The 20,390-nt window shown below is 30.6% G+C and overlaps 1 protein-coding gene across 3 annotated transcripts in view; it reads right to left on the bottom strand.

Moving 5' to 3' along the window:
• Positions 1-7,749: 7,749 nt before the first annotated feature.
• Positions 7,750-20,390, bottom strand: part of LOC111677099 — a 67,670-nt gene continuing 55,029 nt past the window's right edge. Inside the window, exons 5-8 of one of the 3 annotated variants that reach the window (XM_046951498.1) lie at positions 19,146-19,322; positions 18,749-18,919; positions 12,330-12,652; positions 7,750-8,242 (exon numbers count right to left, since the gene is read on the bottom strand). In XM_046951498.1, the coding sequence (XP_046807454.1) occupies positions 8,012-8,242; positions 12,330-12,652; positions 18,749-18,919; positions 19,146-19,322 (902 nt within the window). In that variant the 3' untranslated portion in view covers positions 7,750-8,011. Of the gene's footprint in view, positions 8,243-12,329; positions 12,653-18,341; positions 18,920-19,145; positions 19,323-20,390 lie in introns of those variants that run through there. The other 2 variants (XM_046951499.1, XM_046951500.1) reach the window with 2 other exon arrangements.

The following is a 20,390-nucleotide window of genomic DNA, read 5'->3' as shown; positions in this document are numbered from 1 at the left end:
TTTGAAGAACGAAAAAGTACCAAACGCTTCCCTTTTATGGGTTCCCACTTAATCCAGGCTCTACATAATGTTTCTAGGTTCAATATTGTAGAAAATTCAAAAAGTATCTTTTGTAACACAGGCGAACACAAGCGAGTATTGACACTGCCGATCACAGGCACACTGCAGCAACCCAAAGAAATTCTCCTTAAACCCCGTTTAAATAAACTTTTGAACATTCTTTAATTTAAAACTATTTAAACAATATACTTTTTATTTAGTTTGATTTATTTTTCAACATTTACAACTCTATAAAAACAATATTAAAATTAAATATTTGCTTTATCTAAATTCCTAAAAAAACAATAATAATATTAATAATAATAGTAATAATAAGAATATTTATAAAAGAGAAGATTAAATTATATAAAATATTTGTACCCATAAAAAGAAAAAAAGTAACTATTTTCGATATGTACTAAATAGTTGGAAAATTTGCTTTGGATTTTTGCTTTTTTAAATTTTAACAGTTTTTTTCTTTTTATTTTATTGGATTTTTATTATTATTATTAAATTTATTGTTTATATTAAACGCTATACAAATACAATAAATAAATACAAGTACACGGTTGTTTTCAAACAATTAATATTTCAAATAAATATTTAATTAAATCAATATACATGTAATTAATAATATTTTACCTAAATAATATATTTTCATTTAATTCTTTTTTTTCTTATTTGTTAAGCAATTATAATTATATTGTTTTTGTTAATGTTCTTTTTGTATCTTACACCTTTTTGAAGTTTTATTTGTAATAAGGTCTAGAATTGAAAATTTTTTTCAACTTTAGCTAAATAACCAGATTCAGCTGTTTAAAATCAATCATTATTTCGAAGTTTTGAAAATTATAAAAATTATTTTGTTTCAGATTCGATTTGATTAATTGTGAAATTTATTAGTTACTGTCATCCTTTGAGATGACAGTACTGGACATGATTTTGAAAAACACTAATAGATATTGGCTTAGATTGTCCAAATGCTCATTTTTCCAACTTTTTCGATAGTAGACAACTACTGAACACAATATTTTATTTCTCAAAAATCTTGTTTCGTACGTTATACTTAGACGACTCTTAAAGCTTTTAATTCGAACATAATTAAGTCGATATGACAGAAAGCAATACACGCAAACTCATTCTCAAGATGTTGATCATTAACATCAACGTAGATACTACATAGATACCCCACACTACGCATCTTCGCGTCAACGCATTACGCGCTTTTCATACCTACTTCGCGTTCTACGCTTCCAGTTATATGCGATGCTTTTTAAGCGTAAATTTTAAAAAACTTCGCTTATTTTCTACAGCTTTTATATATTTTTTCATCATTAAACTCATTTTATTTTATTCAAATTGATAAATACGCATTAAATAATGAATATAAAATGTCAAAATCAGCTGACATGTTCGTGGGCCAATTGTGATGCTTATAAAAGTAGAAAGTAGATATACTTTAAGCATTCTACGCTTCAAGGTATTCTACGCTTTTGTGCATGTAACTTTCAACATACATTGATTCTACTTTTTTGACAGACGCATATAATGCGAGAAAGCGTTGAACGCGTGGTGTGGACCTCCAGCTTAAAAGTCAATCTTCGAACGTAATAATGTTAAATTTCTTTTTGTGGAAGTTTCCTAGACCTACTTTTCTTCTTTCATAGTATCTTTTATAATAATAATATTAAGAGCATCACAATGGGTTAATAAATGGACTTTGAGAGTTGATTTAGTTTAGGTCAGATTGTTAGGAGGATGTTAACTACATGAAATCCGAAGAAATACATAAAGTTAATATGTATTAGCATTAATAATACTAACCTTGGACTTGCTCAGTCTAAGAAGAGTTTTAGTCCTCTTTCTGTTAAAGTTATCTTTGAGGTCCTAGCTACCAGTTCAATATTCCAATAGACCTTTTGGAGTTGTATTGTTCATATATTTTATTTAGTCCTTACTTCCTAGTTATATTTCCATTAAAACCATTACAATTGCTCTTTTGTTGCCGTCTATTTCCGAATGACCTGACATCCATTAAATATTCGGTCAATGCTTTCTCACAGTACAATATGGTCTTAGATATTATCGTCTGATAGCTTATTCATTGCCTTTTCCATAGTTATTCTAATTTAATTTATATATTCGGTTATTGCAGACACTATCGCCTGTGATTAGATCCATTTTGTCCCTCAGTTAAGAAGTTTTCGTGTAGCTGGTCGATAACTGCCATCGACCAGTTCGTTTTAAGTCAAGAGCTGTTTGATTGTAAGTGCCACCTCATATCTTATATATTTATTTTTTTAATATGAGAAATATCGGGAGTTTTGTCTAAAGTAGTTCTCGTGGAGCCACAAAGAGAGCTCACTATTGACAACAGTTCGTAGGCTTACCACGTTAGTTAACATTAAGACAATGGAAGTGTTCAAAATTTCGATTTGGACAATGAATGGTTGCAATGTTGATAACGTTGCGTTGTCTGACAACATAATGTTGTCGTACGTATGTACATATATACATACTTTGACAACGAATGTTTTTGAATAGTTATAAACACTTTGGTGTGTACGCTGAACTCTCTGTACTTAGACGTTTGACATTGTACATTTTGTTGAAAGAAGTCCTCGAGATAATTGAAGCATATGTTAGAATTGGTTTAATCAATGTATTATAGTAGGACTAAAACTTCATTTGCTTCTGAAATCTCAAAGAGGGCTCACTATTGACAACAGTTCGTAGGCTTACTACGTTTGTTAACATTAAGACAATGGATTTGTATAAAATTTCACTTTGGACAATGAGTGGTTGCATGTTGACAACGTTGCGTTGTTGTTGTCGTACGTATGTACATATATACATACTTTGACAACGAATGTTATTGAATAGTTATAAACACTTTGGTGTGTACGCTGAACTCTCTGTAGTCGTTTGACATTGTACTTTTTGTTGAAAGAAGTCCTCGAGATAATTGAAGCGTATGTTAGAATTGGTTTAATCATGATTTTTTTAAAGCCAGTGTATTATAGTGGGACTAAGACTTAATTTCTCCTGAAATCTTTGTAGTCGTTTGCTATGCTCCGATCTAAACTTTTAAAGGAAGATGTTCTTTACCCCATATTATTGCAGTCAGTAGTCACAAGTGAGTCATTTTGTTTTTCGGACAAAATATCTATAAATTTTAAAATTTCGTTATCTAACATTTCACATAAATAAGTAATGAAGGCGACACTTGTAATAAGTGTCTCTAAAGTTCAAATAATATCAGCTTCAAATTAGATGTAGGATGTTTTGAACCATCGATAATGACCGAACAAAAAGTTGTGTTTTTCGTTTTTTTGGTTAACATTTCAAAATTATAATTATTTAAACAAAAAAATATATATTTTAACTAGCAAAATGTTTGTTTGTGTTTCTTAGTTAGTTTGTTTTAAATATTTTTTTTAAGATTTCAGTTTTTTTTTTAATTTTTGTTTTTTTAAATACTATTGAAAATTTAGTTTTGTCTAGTGTTTTTATTTCGTTTTGGTTTTTTCTTTAAGTTGCTATTAAATATTTGTAAAATGTTTATTACTAATTTATTTTGGTTTATTTTCAATAAGATTTTGTTTTATAACTATTTTTCTTTCGTAGTTGTTGTTGTTGGAATTAGTTTTTTTTTTAATTTAAATATTTAGCTAAATTGTATTTTAATTTTATTATTTTTTTTAAAGGACAACCAAATTTTATTTTTTTACTGCAAGTTGTATAAGTGTTTTTTTATTTATTTTTACTTTCAAGATTTTGAATTAATTTGTTATAATTTTCTTTATTTAATTTCTTTTTTGTTGTAAGTTTCTTCTCTAAACGTTTAATGTATGTTGTAAGGGGTAGGAGGGGGTGGAGGCTATATTAATTATTGTTTTTGATTTTGAAATGAAACTCTTGGAAGAGGTCTTCTTTTTTTTGTCTAGGAAATTTTCTAAATAAACTAAGAAAATTAAAACTTTAGATTTAGAATTTTTAACTAATTGTTTTCTTTTTTTTTCATTAAACTTTTCTTTACAAAAGGAACATACATATTAAGGAAATATATTATATTGTATAATTTAGCTTTTTTCAATATTTATTTTTTTTTTTGTAATAATAAAAAAACTTCAATGTTTGTTTTTTAAACCTTATTGTGTAAATTCATTTAATTTTTTTTTGGATTTTCTATTTTAAATTCTTTACAAGTCTACACGTTGTATAATTAACTTACATACATACATTATTTTTCTTGATTTTTTGTTTTCTTTGTAAAGTCTAGAATTATTAATAATTTTTTTACAATTTACTGTGTGTATTTTGTTGGTTTTATTCATTCTTTTATTTAATCTTAATTTCAATTATAAAATTATTGTAGTCCTTATTGAAAATGAAATTTCGATTTTTTTCAGTGTAAGTGAAATGATTTTGTGTGCGATAGCATTTAACAGAAATAAATAACAGCTGACTTAAAACAATGTGACAGGTTCCGCCATCTTACTGCACAGAATTGTTTTCTAAGACCTGGTTCACACTAGGAAACTTTTGATTTTTGTGTCAAAAGTTTCTCAACAAAAGTTTCCTAGTGTGAACCAGGTCTAAGTAATCACCTATCCATATTACAAATATTGGTAAATGTTCCGTTAATTATTCAAATTTCTTTATAGCATTTGACAGAAATGATATACAATGGAGTTACGCCACCTTACAGCACAGCATTGTATTCTAAGTCGACTTGAATATGACTGTTTATTCATATTAACCATCTATCCATATTACAAATAGTGGGAATCGTTTCTTTAATCACTCAAATGTCGCGGTTACAGCTGACTTAAAACAAAATGACAGGTTCTCCCATCTTACTGCGCAGAATTGTTTTCCAAGTCGATTTAAATATGTTTGTCTTTTCCAATCATTCAAATGTCTTCCTAAAACTGGGTATTAAAGTCCTGATATACACATACATATCTACATAGATCGTTCCATTTTAAGTTGCAAATCACACTCTCAAAAATCAATTAACCTTTAATAACTTTTTTTTAAAAAAGTTTCAAATAATTATATAGAAATGATCGATCAATAATTCGAAATAGGTCACCTATAGACCCAACTCTAAAAAGTTATATTTCTACAAATAAAACTAGTAGGCTATAGTCCGGACTATACTCTGTAATCAGAACTGTAGCTCGAATTATAATCTGGAGTGTTAGCTATAGCCTAGTCCATAATCTAAACTATATTGTATGGTCTAAAAGGAGACTTGCTTTGAGTAACTTCAAGTAAATCAAATAATAAAAAATAATACTCTAAGCTACAATCTGGACTATATTTTGAAATCGGAGATGTAGTCCGAACTATAATAAGTCCATATTCTAAACTATATTCTAGTCCATGGTCTAGAACGCAATCTGGTTTGAGTAACTCCAGTGCTGTTTCATTAATAATTTCACTGGAGATTAATAAAAGTAAATATGTTCAATTACTTTTCATCAAAGGACTAAAAAAAGTTATAATAATTTAGACACATATGCAGGGTCCAACTTAAATCCACTGAAATATCTACCAAGCAGATACATATATCAAAAGGATCACTTTAACAATCCCTAACATAGCTGCAATGAAAGTGAGAAAGTAGAAACGGCACTCAACTTTATCTCTTAATGCCAACTATCAAGAGGAATAGATTGTTTGGATAAACATTATTAAAACCTTAACTCTAAACTTTATGACTGACTGAAATATCTGACGGATACTGACTGCAACTAAAACAACATTAGTATACATTTCGATACGTCTTACGAATATTATGGTCTCATCAATACAGTATCCCGACGATTCATTTTGTCCAAACCATGATTTGATCTATAATCTAGTCTATAGTCCGGTTTATAGTCAAGTCTATAGTATGAACTTCAGTCTAATTAATAGTTTGTATTACAATCTGTTTAATGTCTGAACTAGTGTCTGGTCGGAATTCAGTCAAGTCCATTATCTGATTTATAAAATAGTCTATACTATAAAGTAAATAGTATGAAATATATTCTAGCTACTAGTCTGAATTTAGTTCAGTCTTCAGTCTGGACTTAAGTGTTAACAATAAGAAAAGTCCATAGTATAAACTACTCACAAGGACTATAGTCTACTCAACACTCAGAACAATAGTCGGCTATTTTGGACTATAGTCCACTTATAGACTGGACTATAGTGTAAAATTCAGTCTAGTCTATAGAATCTAGTCTACAGAATAGTCGGCTTTCTTGTCTGGATTATAATCTACATTATGATCTGGATTATTGTCCACTATCGGGACTATAGACTAAAATCCAGTCTAGTCTATATAATCTAGTCTACAGAATGGACTATAGTCTAGTCTGGACTACAACCTAGTCTATAGTTTGTACTATAATATAGCCTATATATATTCTATATTCTAGTGTATTGTCTGGACTGTAGCCTAAATTATAGTCTGGACTATAGTCTAGTGTATACCTGAAATAAAGTCTGGGCTATAGTTTTGTAAATAGTCTGAACAAAAGTCTATATATAAGTCTATAATCTAGTCTTTAGTCTAGATTATCGTCTTGTTAATAGGCTAGACTATAGCTTAGTTTAGAATATGGATTAGTCTATAGTCTGAACTAAAGTCTAGTCTATAGTCTATTCTATAGTGTGTACTATAGTCAAGTTTTGGACTATAGCCTAAACTATAGACTGGATTATAGTCTAATCTATAGTCTAGACTATACTTTATTATTAGTCTGAACTGTGTTCTTGTTTACAGGCTTGACTATTGTCCATTCTAAAATCTTAACTATAGCTTTGTCCACATTCAAAGTTGTAATGTACTCAATAGTCTTATTTATAGTGGGAACTATAATTTACTCCCGAAAGATCGTCAACTAGACCGTAGTCCAGACTATTGAAAATATTATAGTCCAGATGACTATAATATTTTCAATAGTCTGGACTACGGTCTAGTTGACGATCTTTCGGGATCCACTTATTTGTTATAGTTTAAAGTTATGGCAGAGATATAGCGAGATAACAGGTGCAGGTTTGTTGAAAGCCCTCTCTATGGATTTGATGCCAGTTGTAGAAGGTAAGACTAATCCTAAGAATACATCCTTGGCCTTTTTTGGGTTGATTTGATCTGAGATCGAGCCTGAGAACCACTACGGTGACCGGTTACCCGTAGGATTTGTCTGCCAAAGTCCCTACGGGTTCCACGTAGTGGCAATGGTTTAAAGTTATATAGTCGATATTCTGGACTATACTCGAGTCTATCGCTTGGACAATTATATAGTTCTAGGTCTACAAAAGTCGTGTATATAATCAGTCTATTCTCTAGTCTGAACCATATCATACATAATTATTGGATTTAATCGGATTCGGTTAGAAACAAAGTAGTATAGAAATCAGCTTCAGATGTAGCATGTCTGATGACATTATCTTTGGTTATACATAGAATTTAATCTATCTAGCACAAAATGAGCAAATGAGTAGTTTGTCACTTCGATATATAATTTCTCAGAAGTAATGAGTTTTAAATGATTTAACTTTTTTAGGTAAATTTTGTAATAAATTTTTTAAAATACTGAATTTTGTCTTTTCTTCATGTTGTTGATCAGTTTTTTTTTATAAATTCTATAAGTTTGTATAAAAAATATTACAACTTCTTTTCTTTTCAATTAAATAAACATAAAAATTATATTGCAATAATAATTACACTAAATATTTTTTATATATTTTTTTTAAATTTTTATGGGATTTTTTTGTTTGTTTATTATTATATACAAATATAAAATGCAAAATAGCATATTTTTTTATAATTTTCATATTCTATACGTAATACGTTTTGCTTTTTAAACTTATGTTTATTTCTAAGATAATTTGCATTTAACATTTATTTATTATTAATTTTTATATATTTGTTTTTGTGTATAAATACTGTTTGTTTTTTGTTTAAATTAATTTAAAGCGCTTCATTTGAAGAACTGCAGGGTCCAATATAAGCAGCAGCACTAGCCAGATCCATACCTGTAGCAGACGTTGACGTAGAAGCAATAGCAGCGGCATTAGTTGTACTGGTCATATTTTGATTCGTACCCGAAGAGGCAGCAACATTTTTTATAGCACTTATGGTAGCAGAAGCAACCGATTCTGCATATGGCGGTTTTGTGATTATATCAGATTTTGGTAAATACTAGAAATACAAATGGCGTAGTTATTTAAATTAGTATTTTAATTAATAAAAATTTAAAAGATTTCTAAGTTTATTATCACTTGAATTTAAATTTCTTCTAAAAATCTTACTTTTAAACATTGTTTTTAAGAACTGGGCTATATAGTAGATAAATTAGTATAAAATAATGATAAATATCAAAAGTAATTTTTATTAATTTTATCATATTTTAGACATTTTTATCCACATGAAAATTGACTACAATTTATTGTAGTTTCTGTAATTTTCGTTTTTCGAATAATACTTAAAAACAATAAGATTAAAAGATAAATTGTTAAATATTTAATCAGTTTGCGTATCATTTTGTTCACTTGTTTGTCAGTTGATATCTATAGAAATACTGCTGTCACTTACATTCTGCGAAGAGTGGAAAATTATAGTTTTTTTTTTATCAATTAAAATTAACCACAATCATGTATTTTTAATTGTAAATTACATTTGCATGTAAAAATATTTGTGATTTACATCTAGATAAGTTGAGTGTAACAAGCAGTTTTAGCGTAAGTCTTTGAGTTCCGATTTATGGTTTTTATATCCTTCACCTTCGTGAGTGGGTATATATAAGTTTGTCATTCCGTTTGTAATTTCTATAATATAATTTTCCGACCCTATATATTCTGGATCCTTATAGATAGCGGAGTCGATTAAACCATGTCCGTCTGTCTGTCTGTCTGTCTGTCTGCCTGTTAAAATCAATTTTCTAAAGAATCCAGATATCTTGGAGAATCAAATCTTTAATAATTCTGTCAGACATGCTTTCGAGAAGTTTTATTTTGAAAATCAGCAAAATCGGTTCATAAATAACGGAGATATGGGTAAAAATCTGAGACTACCTCTGAAAATTTTCTCAACAAATTATAAATAAAAGCATAAAAATAACAACAAGGTAATACAGCTCATATTTGTTTGAGGGTGGTAATACAGTTCGACGGTGGTAGTACAGTACAACGATTAATATATTTCTTTCTGCTACAGTTTATATGGGTATGTTATGTGTGACATGTGTGCAGAGATACAAAATAAATAAAAACTGTTTTTTAAAACATACATGGTGAATGGTATATAAGATTCGGCACATCCGAATATAGAAATCTGACTTGTTTATTGTTCATTTTGCTCAATGATTAATTTTAGCACGAGTGTCAAATTCATGTAAAGGAAAATTGAAATATTCCTCTCTTTTCTGTCTCTTTATTCGCACACATGTACAATAAACCACTGTAATATAATAGAGCGTTAAGTCTACATTATTAGTCGGATGATATAAGCTGCCCAGTATCTAATGAATATCTGGCTGAAAAGCATAAAACTTGTTCGATGATTCGGCAACAGCGCCTAGATACATATTTAGTAGTCTGAAGTAATATATCGTTATCTTTGAGATACATTGAAGTAAGGTTCCCTCGGGGCGTGTTACCTTAATGAGCCTATCATAATCTTGGTGTCTTTACAATCCCAGAGTATTGACGTGCTACTACTTGTCTTTCGGTACCATTAACTGGTGGTCTTTATTTGGAATGATTTGATCTGAGATTGAAACTGAGGTCCACAGAACCTGTTAAAACGGGACCAGTTGAAAGTAGGAATTGTCTCTTCGAGAGCCTTGGAATGATTTAATGTGGGAACGATTGTTATAATGAATTAATCTACTAATAAGGCGACCAGTTCCTGCTGACATCTTGTCCTGACTGGTTGAGGTATCATGGGAATGAGGTCCTGATCGAAATGATATGATCTGGGATAGAAACTGAGATTAACATAATCTGTTAAAACGTAACCAGGTGCCAGCATGACTTGTCCCTTCGAAGTCCATGAAATAATTTGATATGGGATCATACCTAAGAACCATAAATCTGGTAATAGGACAACCAGTTGCCAGTAGGACTTGTCCTGACTGATCATTAGTTGAGGTCTCTTCGGGGTCCACTTATTCGCCGTGTCATGAGGAGGTATCTGACAGCCTTATAAATCCTCGGACTTTCTTTGATCTGAGGTCGAATCTGAGAACCACATAATCTTGTACTACGGGGACCAGGTTTAAAGACATACATATATAGTGAATGATAGGTGTTTAGTTGTTGAAATCCCACTCTATTGATGTGACACGCAAATATCTTCTGCTTTTCGAGTGTGTCAAATGTATTCTGGCTTAATATGGTACTACGGGAACCAATTGCTTTCAGGACTTGTCCTGGCCGATCACTAGTTGGGGGACCTTTATGGTTTAAAGTCATGTCCGAGATATAATGATACAACAGGTGCTTTGTTGGGATATATCTGAAGCCCACAGATCCGTACACCTTGGAGTCAATGTTTTATCAAATAGAAAAATTTTGGGAAATTATGTCCAATAAAATGAGTTTCTGAATCATCAAATGATGGTGATTCAATCACCAAATTTTCTATGATAAAGACCTCCAAATGTACATTTTCCTGTTATGATGTAGAATACTAACGCTCACATTATAATTATCAATAGGTAAGATACTGTAGGATATATAATGCTGCTTGTAGGATACTCAAAAGTCTGACTTAGATTACGCACTATATGAAATACGGAAAATGCATTGTAAATTAAGTATAACTGATAACCAAATTTTGAAATATTTAAAACATCACTGATTTCTGGAAACTTTCAGAACTTATATGCACTAAAGAAATTGTTAAATTGTTATTATTTTTAAAATCAATAAGTATTATAATGTCAACTAATGATAACAGAACTGTTACCTTAATGTTAAAGTGTTGAAACACTGTAGTCAATGTAAAAATAATTTAAGTTTGATTTTTTTAATTAAATTATGACAATTAATCTAAATGTTACACATAACTTTATCCACACGAAAAGCGACCACAATTTATAACAGATCTAGTAATTTGAGCTTTCTTATCAATTTTTAAAGTGTTTGAATCGAATAAAAATAATAAAATTACTAAATAAAACGTTAAAAATATAATTGATTCGCGCAACATGTTGTCTACTTTATTATTTGCTTATATCTTTAAAACTAACTACAGTTATCAATTATATATTGTTATATAGTATACATATAGCGAAATATTAGAGAGATTTTATCAATTGAAATTTACCACAGAACTATTTATTTATAAATGTAAATTACATTAGCAAAGTTCTGTGTGTGATTTACACGAATAAAGAATTTCAAAAATGTATGATAAATTTAGATTTAGATCTATAAGTGGTTTGTATAGAAATCAACAAGTCTAAGGAAAAGCAAGTTATGCCCATACTTTTGTTTGCTTGAAATTTCTAGAAATTTCTGATTTTGCTTTATTAAAGGAAGAAATTTCATTTCGTTAGATTCGATCCATAGGATAATAATCTTAAAAACCAAAATATTAGATCCTAAATTACATTAGAAACATTCTTTTGTAAAGTGTAAATCAGTAGAAATCGCGTCAAATTAGGTGAATATTAATCGGGCGCTAAAATGTTTATATCCCCTTTATTTCGATTATGACCCCTGAGCAAGAAAATAAACGTGACCGATAGTGTTATGAATATAACAGTATCCTTTGTCCGAAAGAAAAATGGAGACACTACATGAAAAATGGGACCAGCAACGCATAATGATATAGGGTTTTATGTAAGCTATTGGCTATTTGGGGCTATAGACTAGACTATAAATTAGACTATAGACTAGACTATAGACTATACTATAGACTAGACTATAGACTTTACTATAGACTATACTAGACTATAGACTAGACTATAGACTAGACTATAGACTAGACTATAGACTAGACTATAGACTAGACTATAGACTAGACTATAGACTAGACTATAGACTAGACTATAGACTAGACTATAGACTAGACTATAGACTAGACTATAGATTATACTATAAAATATACTATAGACGAGAACATAGGCTGGAATATAAACTAGACTATAGTCTAGTATATAGTCTATAGACTCGCTCATTGTCATTGTCATTGTCTAGACTAGACTATATTATAATTTAGTATATTACGATTTGGATTAAATGATTAAAAACCTTTGAATATAAGTTCATTAATAACTCACCTCTTGACTTTCATCGACCGCTGGTAAAAGCTCATCCGTTGAATTGGGTGTTATGGGACTCGGTGTAGCCATGGTAATGCGACTCAATGCAACACCATGTTGCATGGAAACAGCAGTATCGCCGATAATAATTTGTGGTTTATATTCCCTCAAATGTTGTTGATGTTGTTGCTGATGCTGATGTTGCTGCAGACGAGCCAAACGTAGTTTCATCTCTTGGCGGATTTCCTTCTGCTGTTGTTCCTTTTCGAAACGCATCATACTATAGCTACGTACGGATGAACTCGTACTGTGTACCGACGCTAGACTTGGTCTTCGAGAACCTACATTTTGTTTGGTTTTTTTTAGGTTTATGTTTATATATTTTTGAGATAATTAACGAGGAGTAAAAAAAAAGAGAGAGAGAATAAAAAAATGCAAATATAAATTAAACTTAAGATAAAATTAATTTAATTTCCAATATTAATTTTTATTTTAATAATAAAAATGGAATTGATTAGTTGAGTTAAAAATATGAAATTAAGCAGTATTTATAAAACAAATGCGTTATTGTTGGTTTTGTTTAAAAGAACAATTTTGTTGATGATTTTGGAAAGCAACAAGCTAAAGGCTGTTAAGTTGACAGATTTAAAGAAAAAAATTGGGAAATTTTAATTTTTTTTTTAGAAATTTTGGTGACACATAAGAATAATTTATAAAATAAATAAAAATATTTTATATTATTTTTTTTTCGATTTCGAATGCAAGATGCAGCTTAGATGGGTTTTACATGGGTTTTCTTAATTTAGAATTTGAGGAAAAAAGCCAACAAATAATATGAAAATTTTGAAAAATACAAATTAATTAAATAAAATACAAAAAACAGAAAACAGAAATTAAGAAAACAAATTACGGAAAACAATGTGTGTTTTATAAAACAATTACAATATTATTAAAAGTTAAATACTTGATTTAAAAAGAATAATTAAAATTGTGTTTTTGGTATTTGTTAATGTGTAATTTAATTTAAGGAAAATATTATTAAATAGTATTTCATTTATATTATTATTATTAGTAAGTAAGTAAGTATTTAATCAATTTAATAAACAAAAACATTTCTTTAAAAATATTTCATAAATAAATTAAAGCAGTTCTGAAATACACAAGTATGCATATGTAGGTAAGTGTAAAGGTCAATGCTGTCAATTTAAATGTCAAAACTGCTTTTGTTTATTTATTGTTAAAATATTTTTAAATTATTTCAAAGTTTTTTTTTGTTTAATAATTAGTACAAGCAATTTAATATTAAAAAATTACATTCTTTTAAAAAAATTACTCAATAATAAAAAAACAAGATTAATTTTTTTATGTTTAATAAAAACTTGGACTCAGTCACCGCCATATTGCTTTTTTATGATCACTAACGCTTTTTCTTAAAATTTAGTTTTCTTTTACCTTTTGTTTGACCTGTGTACAAAATATTTATAAAATTTTTCCTCTAAATCATAAAAATAATCATTTTAAATTCCTTTTTTTTCTTAAATGTTCAACTGGTGGTGGTGAGATTTCTTTTGTGTTTAAGTTTGGTAGTGTTTTTGAATTTTTGTTTTTTTTTTTTTCAAAAAAATAAATTAAAAAAAAGAACATTAATTAAACAAATTAAATAGTTATACAAGTTAAAAGAGAACATAATAAATAGACAACATGTATATAAGTAAATATATAAATAGTTTTAATAAACATCGATTTGAAATCAGAAGGCAGCAAATAACAAAATTTACATTTAGTTTACTTCTATTCTAGTTTAGTACATTTAGTAAATATTTAAGAGTATGTTTGTTCTTGTTGTTGTGTTAGTATTAAGGACATATTCTCTCAAGTGTAAAGAATTTGTTTCTAAACTACAAACATAATTAAACGAAATAGTGTCTTAAAAGTAACACAAATATAATCAAATGTAGTGTTTTTTTACTGAATTTATTTGGGGTATTCACACGTTGTGCTATTAAATATTAAGGCTTAGTTAGTTTCTACTATCCTATCGGTTATGTATCAGTTTATTAGTTTAAATTACGGCAATCTGTGTAAGTCGTTACTTTGATCGTAAAGTTGTCATTTCTATGAAAAACACGAATCAGCTGTTATGTCACGAAACGGAACGTAGAAACTAACTGAGTTCTTATTGTTATAAAACACTTTTAAGGAAAAAAACATAAAATAATAAGACCTTTAATGATGTATTTATTGTTTTGTCATAAGTTAATAGTGTAAATCTAAGTCGAAAGAAAAAACTTTTCATAGGGCCGGTTCGAAGATTAATTAGATTTATATAAAAGTCATGAACTTTTATAAAGAGAAATCGAAAACAATATAGACATTTTAAAAATAAAATAGGATGAATATTTTGCATACTTTAGCTAACAGCAGATACCGAAGGTATTTAAACTGAAAGGACCAACAGCATACAGCACAACAATGCCAGAAGACGTTGTTCTTTTGGGAGATATTATCCAGTTGTTGCTAGTGTAGACAGCTGTTGGTAAATTCGGGTCATTCTGGTATGTAGAACATGCTTTTTTTAGTAAACGTAACCTGAAACTGTCACCAGCGAAGTCTTCAGCAACATTCTTCAGCAACATTCTTCAGCAACATTCTTCACCAACTAGACCTCGTTCCCATGAGGATCTAGTCTTCGCTCCGAAACGACCCGATTCTTAATCAGCCAAAGATTGTCAACTTAGCAACAGCTGTATAAACCGGAAGTTTTTTTCTCCAGGAAGGAACATCCAGTTACAGCCAACCTGTTACAACAACAATCAACTTGGCCAAGTAATTAAACAGGATTTTAGGAGTCCTGGTCCATGCAACCCAAATACTGACTGTGAACCACCCAAAGATTTTGGATGTCACCATTGACAGCCTGTTTAACTACTCAGCTCATGCCACTGCAAGTACCTACAGATTGCGAAGTAGAAACAAGGTCCTCAAAGCGCTAGCGGGCAGCGCTTAGGGAATGGACAAAGAAACCTTGTTGGCTACCTATAAAATGATTGGCTGGACAGTGGTCAATTATGCTGCTCCAGTGTGCTCTCCTTCACTGAGTAATTGTTAGGTTAGGTTAGGCTATCACAAGTAGCCGTTTCGGCTTTACTTGGGTCCATGTTGATCTCTTTGTAATATAATAATACCTGCAAGGGAAGAAAGATAGAAATAGGGAAGAGTGGAGAAAGAGACGTTGGCAAAGAGAAAGTGAGAATAGCAGTAAGATTTTGAGAAAGAGAAAAAACACCAGGCCAGTTGCCACTGATGAAACAGTGTGAATATTGGATGTATTGGTGTGAATATTGGATGTATGTGTATTTTGTCAGATTGAAGAAATCCATGAGACGTTCTAATTAAATATTTGACAAATCGGACAGATCACCAAAGTATGTCGACTCAACGTCCGGAATCTGGCATCCGCCAGAGCAGGACACTCATCCTTGTTTTGACAGCTTCTGCAGTAATCGTTGAACGGAAGACCAATGCGTCTATCATGGTTACTAAATTTACAGTGGCTAGTGATAACCGATATCAGCCTATTTAGCTACGGTCTTTGAAGACTAAGAAGATTTTTAGACCTGTCTGGATCCATTTGCGGTCACAGTGCTTTAGCTGTTGAGCACGTGTGCTCACGCAATGCAGAGCCAGTATTCAGTGATCTGCTTCATTACTGCATGTAGTGGAATACCGTAAAACTGATCTATTTCCAGTCTGCTAAGCATGGTGTCAGCTCTTGCCAAGGAGTTAGTAATGCTATTGCCATAAGAAATCCCGTGTCCCTTTACCCAAATTAGTGTGATGTTCGAATGTCTTGCCATCTCATTGAGAGACATTTATGGAACATTTTGGACGTGGAAAACAAACCAATTAGGGATTCAATAGCAGCTTGACTATCGGAGACTCCAAAGAATGTCGTTCTGAGATTAGATAACTCGAGTACATGAGCAAAGTTTACATATAATGGACCGGACATATTATGACATAAACCATTGAGACGTCATTACAATTGTCCTTACATACTTTCTCTGTACAATTCAAGTTGATTCGCAGACTTTAAGAATTTGAAAATGAACTCTAGATACTAAATTCGGGTGGCGTGTCATAATGTCAATGGACATTATGACACTTTTAAAATGTATTGGAAAATTTGTTTAAAATTTAAGAAAGGGGGCACTCTTATCCCGAAAAGAATTGCTCCTACATTTTGGACTCCTATTAAAAAATATCCTGGAAAGCCGGACTTCGGCCGTTCGCAGGGGTTCAAAACTCTGGGGTATTAAGAGCACTGGCTTCGCCAAATTAACCCTTTTTTGATAAATAGACTCTTTGAAATTCATAGACTTTATGTCCCATTGCTCATGGACATTGTGACACTTTTGAAAATACCATAACGTCCAAGGACTTTATGACTCAATTAAGTGTGTCATAAGGTCTATAGACATTATGTCACTGGACATTATGACACGCCACCCTAAATTTGTCTTCACACTAGCAAGTAATATGACTATAAATATTTTGTATTGAAGAGTACGAATGGGATCGTCTTAGCACAATATGTAATGAAACCATCAAACGTTGAGAGAAATTAGGATGGAAAATTTGACAGTTGTATGGCTTTCTTTATTAGAATAGATCAGGGTTGTATTTCTATGTAAACACATACAAAAAAAGTTAAGCAGCTGTTTCATTTTACTTTTTCATTAAACTTTACGTAAGTTAAGTGTGATCGTGTGAAGGCCCTTTAAGTCGTTATAGTACTGATTTCCTTTCAATTGTCTCGATTAAATGATATAGAACTAACTTTCATTTTTCGATAAAATTAGGTTTCTTAGATAGCTGACAGTCCGGTAAAACCCATGAAAGATGTAATGCAAGATATGCGAGATACAGTTTTGTTTAAAACTGAAACAAATTCATAATTCAGCATATTTCATAGTCAAGATATCGCTATAGCTGTGTTAAAACAGTTGTGGTGCAATCACTAGAATATGACATAACCTATTGTTGCATTTCAATTCCTCAGTTCTTGAATGTATTTGATCTCTAAAACCGCAGACCAATAATATAGAGACACAAATTATCTCTTCTAGAGGACTAAGTAGTACTAATTCCTAAAAAACAATATATCTACAAAATATACCTTTAAGGCCAATGTGAGTATACAGATAAATTTAAATTTTATATTTAACATAATTTTTAAAGAGTTATCAAACGATTATAAAGGAAATAAATAAAAGGAAAACACTAATGGACAAAAAAAGTATAATTAGTATGTAAAGAGAACAATACTTAGATCTTAATAGAATACAAAGAATTATCATAAACAATTAGAAAAAAATAATATATTTATTATAGAAATATTATTAATTTGAATATTTTGTATGTTGTATGTGTTTATTGTCATTTTAATTAATTTGCTAATTAATTAAATTGCAACACATACAAAAACACACACATACACAGAAAACAACATCAATTATAATGATATAGAGAGAGATGTTTTTGTGTTTTTTGTTTGAAAAATTAATAACAACAATTAATTAATTAATTAAATATTCAATTCTAAAACACAAATAACACACACGCACGCACACTAAAAAACAACTGCAATAATTTAATTATTCTAGATACTCAGATACAATAACAAATTGTTTGAATAGAGATTTTGTTGTTGTTGTAAGTTTAAATTGTTAAATATTATGTTATATGTTGTTGTTGTTGTAAATTAAAAGAGGATTTGGATTTGAAAAAAAAAGAAAATAGAAGGAACGATTTTTTTTAAAAATAATATTTCAAGTGTTTGAGAGAGTAATTTATCAAATTTAAAATGGATTTTTGTTAAAAATAGTTTTTTTTTTGTTTTTGGAAATTTTGGTGGATTTTACGTCATATTGATTAAACTGATTGTTAAAAAAAATATTGTTTGATTGTTTGTTGTAGTAGTAGGTATTTTTTTGGAATTTGTTTGTTTTTTTTTTAAGAAATGTTTACCGCAAATCTTGGGGTTTCACTGGCCGGTGTAGGAAGTGCACCAATTTCTAAAAGACCATTATCTAAACTATTTAACGCATCGTCATCGCTTCGATAATTATCGATTCCATTTAGGCCCAACAATGCTCTAACTCTATCGTGATTTTTTGTTTTGGCCGGCGATAGTTCGAAGCTTAACAGATGACGCTGATGATTTAATTGCTTTTGCAGATGACGCGTCATCGATAGTGTACTATCGCAACTTCGACTACCCGGATCTGAACCGTTCTCATCAAGATTATCTCGAGAATTGGCACTGCAACCAGCGCCACTAGTTTGACGCGATGAGACGCGTGACGCGGCCGTTTGTTTAGATAAGGTTGTTAAGTGACACGATATAAGCAATATGGCGGCTGATCTAGCCGCACCTGTGCGTGATGTTGAGACAAGTATACCCTTGGAGCCAGCTGTCGCACTATTATTGCCGCCTACGCCTCCCGTTGACGAACGACGATTACCATAGGAACCGATTGATCCGCCACTAGAGCGTATACTTGAACGTGAGGAGGGACGACCGGATTGCACTGTCAATGGTATACCTGGTAAATGTGAAGGCATATCAGATTCACAATAGCCAAAATCATATGATATATATATTTTTTTTTAATAATAGAAATAATAATAAGAATTAACAAATAGCAGGTGGTATTTAAATAATATTTATATAGATAATAACAACAATATACAACAACAACACCACACCAAATACATGGTTAAGTAGTCATTGGTTGGACACTTGCTTGTTTTAACATGGATTAATATTACCTGTTTCACTTGAATACATTATAGGTGGCGGTAAATTTGCATCACCGAAATTACGATGACGTGGATATTTTGTTTTACTAAACAGATGGAGTACCATACAGATAAGACCAGCCAATACACCGATGCCGATACATACGCCCAGCAGTGTTGGTAAATCCGAATTTAATTCATCGATATCTGTGAATCAAAATGGATGAAATATTAGTTGAGATAGTTCTTGCTTTAAATAATAATAACACAGGCTAACAAATCATGAAACCCAGAGATCAGAGTATTCTATATTTTAGGACTGAGTGGGCTTTAACTTTTTAACTATATTTATATAGATACGAGGGCTATTTAATTACTGTTGGTCAAAGGTCAAAAGAACTTTATTTGATCCAATTTTCAGATCATTGAGCTGAAATCCAATTCTGGTTAAGTTGTGATAGTGATCTTTGCTAGGACTATAAAATAATATAATCTGAGAGTTTTATATCGAGATCCAGGGGCGATAAAGGGCGATCTACATAAAGCCTGCTCCATACCAAATTCAGAATTTTTCTTATTTTAAAAGTCGAGTTTTCTATTACATCTGTAATAGCCATTGGGTAACATCCACGAAGAATTTGTCGTCAGAGAAACGTTATGTTTTTTGTCTTCAAAAATCTTCATTTCTTTGTATTATGCGATTATTGGCGTGCAGCCCGTAACAACCCTCCGAGCATTATTTTTGCAGAATATGATTTATCTCAAACGTCCAGCTTATAAAGGGTCAAAGACTCTTATAAAGGTTTGACCAACGTAGAAAGGTAGAAAATAAAAGTTGAGAAATAGGAGAATGTATTTCGGAACCCTTTGTCTTTAGAGATTTAAGAGTTTGTTTTCAAACAAACGTCTATAGTTTCTAACTCATTGTTTCGATAACATCTTAGCAGGATGTTCTGGAAGAGTGTGGTAAAACCCATAATTAAGTTCATTTGGGATCGTTTACGTCGCGTCAAGTCCGAGTTGTAATGTCTATGGATATGTAGATTTTGGATAATCCATGCTGGTTATTAGCTGATTTTATGTAGTAGGATATCTGTAGCAATTCCTTTAATCCTCCAATATTATCTAGCAATTTCCACTCTAAAGCGTCACTTTTAGGTCTGATTATCGGGACGACACAACCAACTTTAGAATATTAGGCTTCTCACTAATATGTTTCAGTCCATAGTATGGACTACAGACCTGTCTATATTCTGGACTACAGATCTGTCGATA

The sequence above is a fragment of the Lucilia cuprina genome, chromosome 5 (genome assembly GCF_022045245.1).
Source record: "Lucilia cuprina isolate Lc7/37 chromosome 5, ASM2204524v1, whole genome shotgun sequence".
Classification (NCBI taxonomy): Eukaryota; Metazoa; Arthropoda; class Insecta; order Diptera; family Calliphoridae; genus Lucilia; species Lucilia cuprina.
This window is presented reverse-complemented; position numbering and strand designations above follow the sequence as displayed.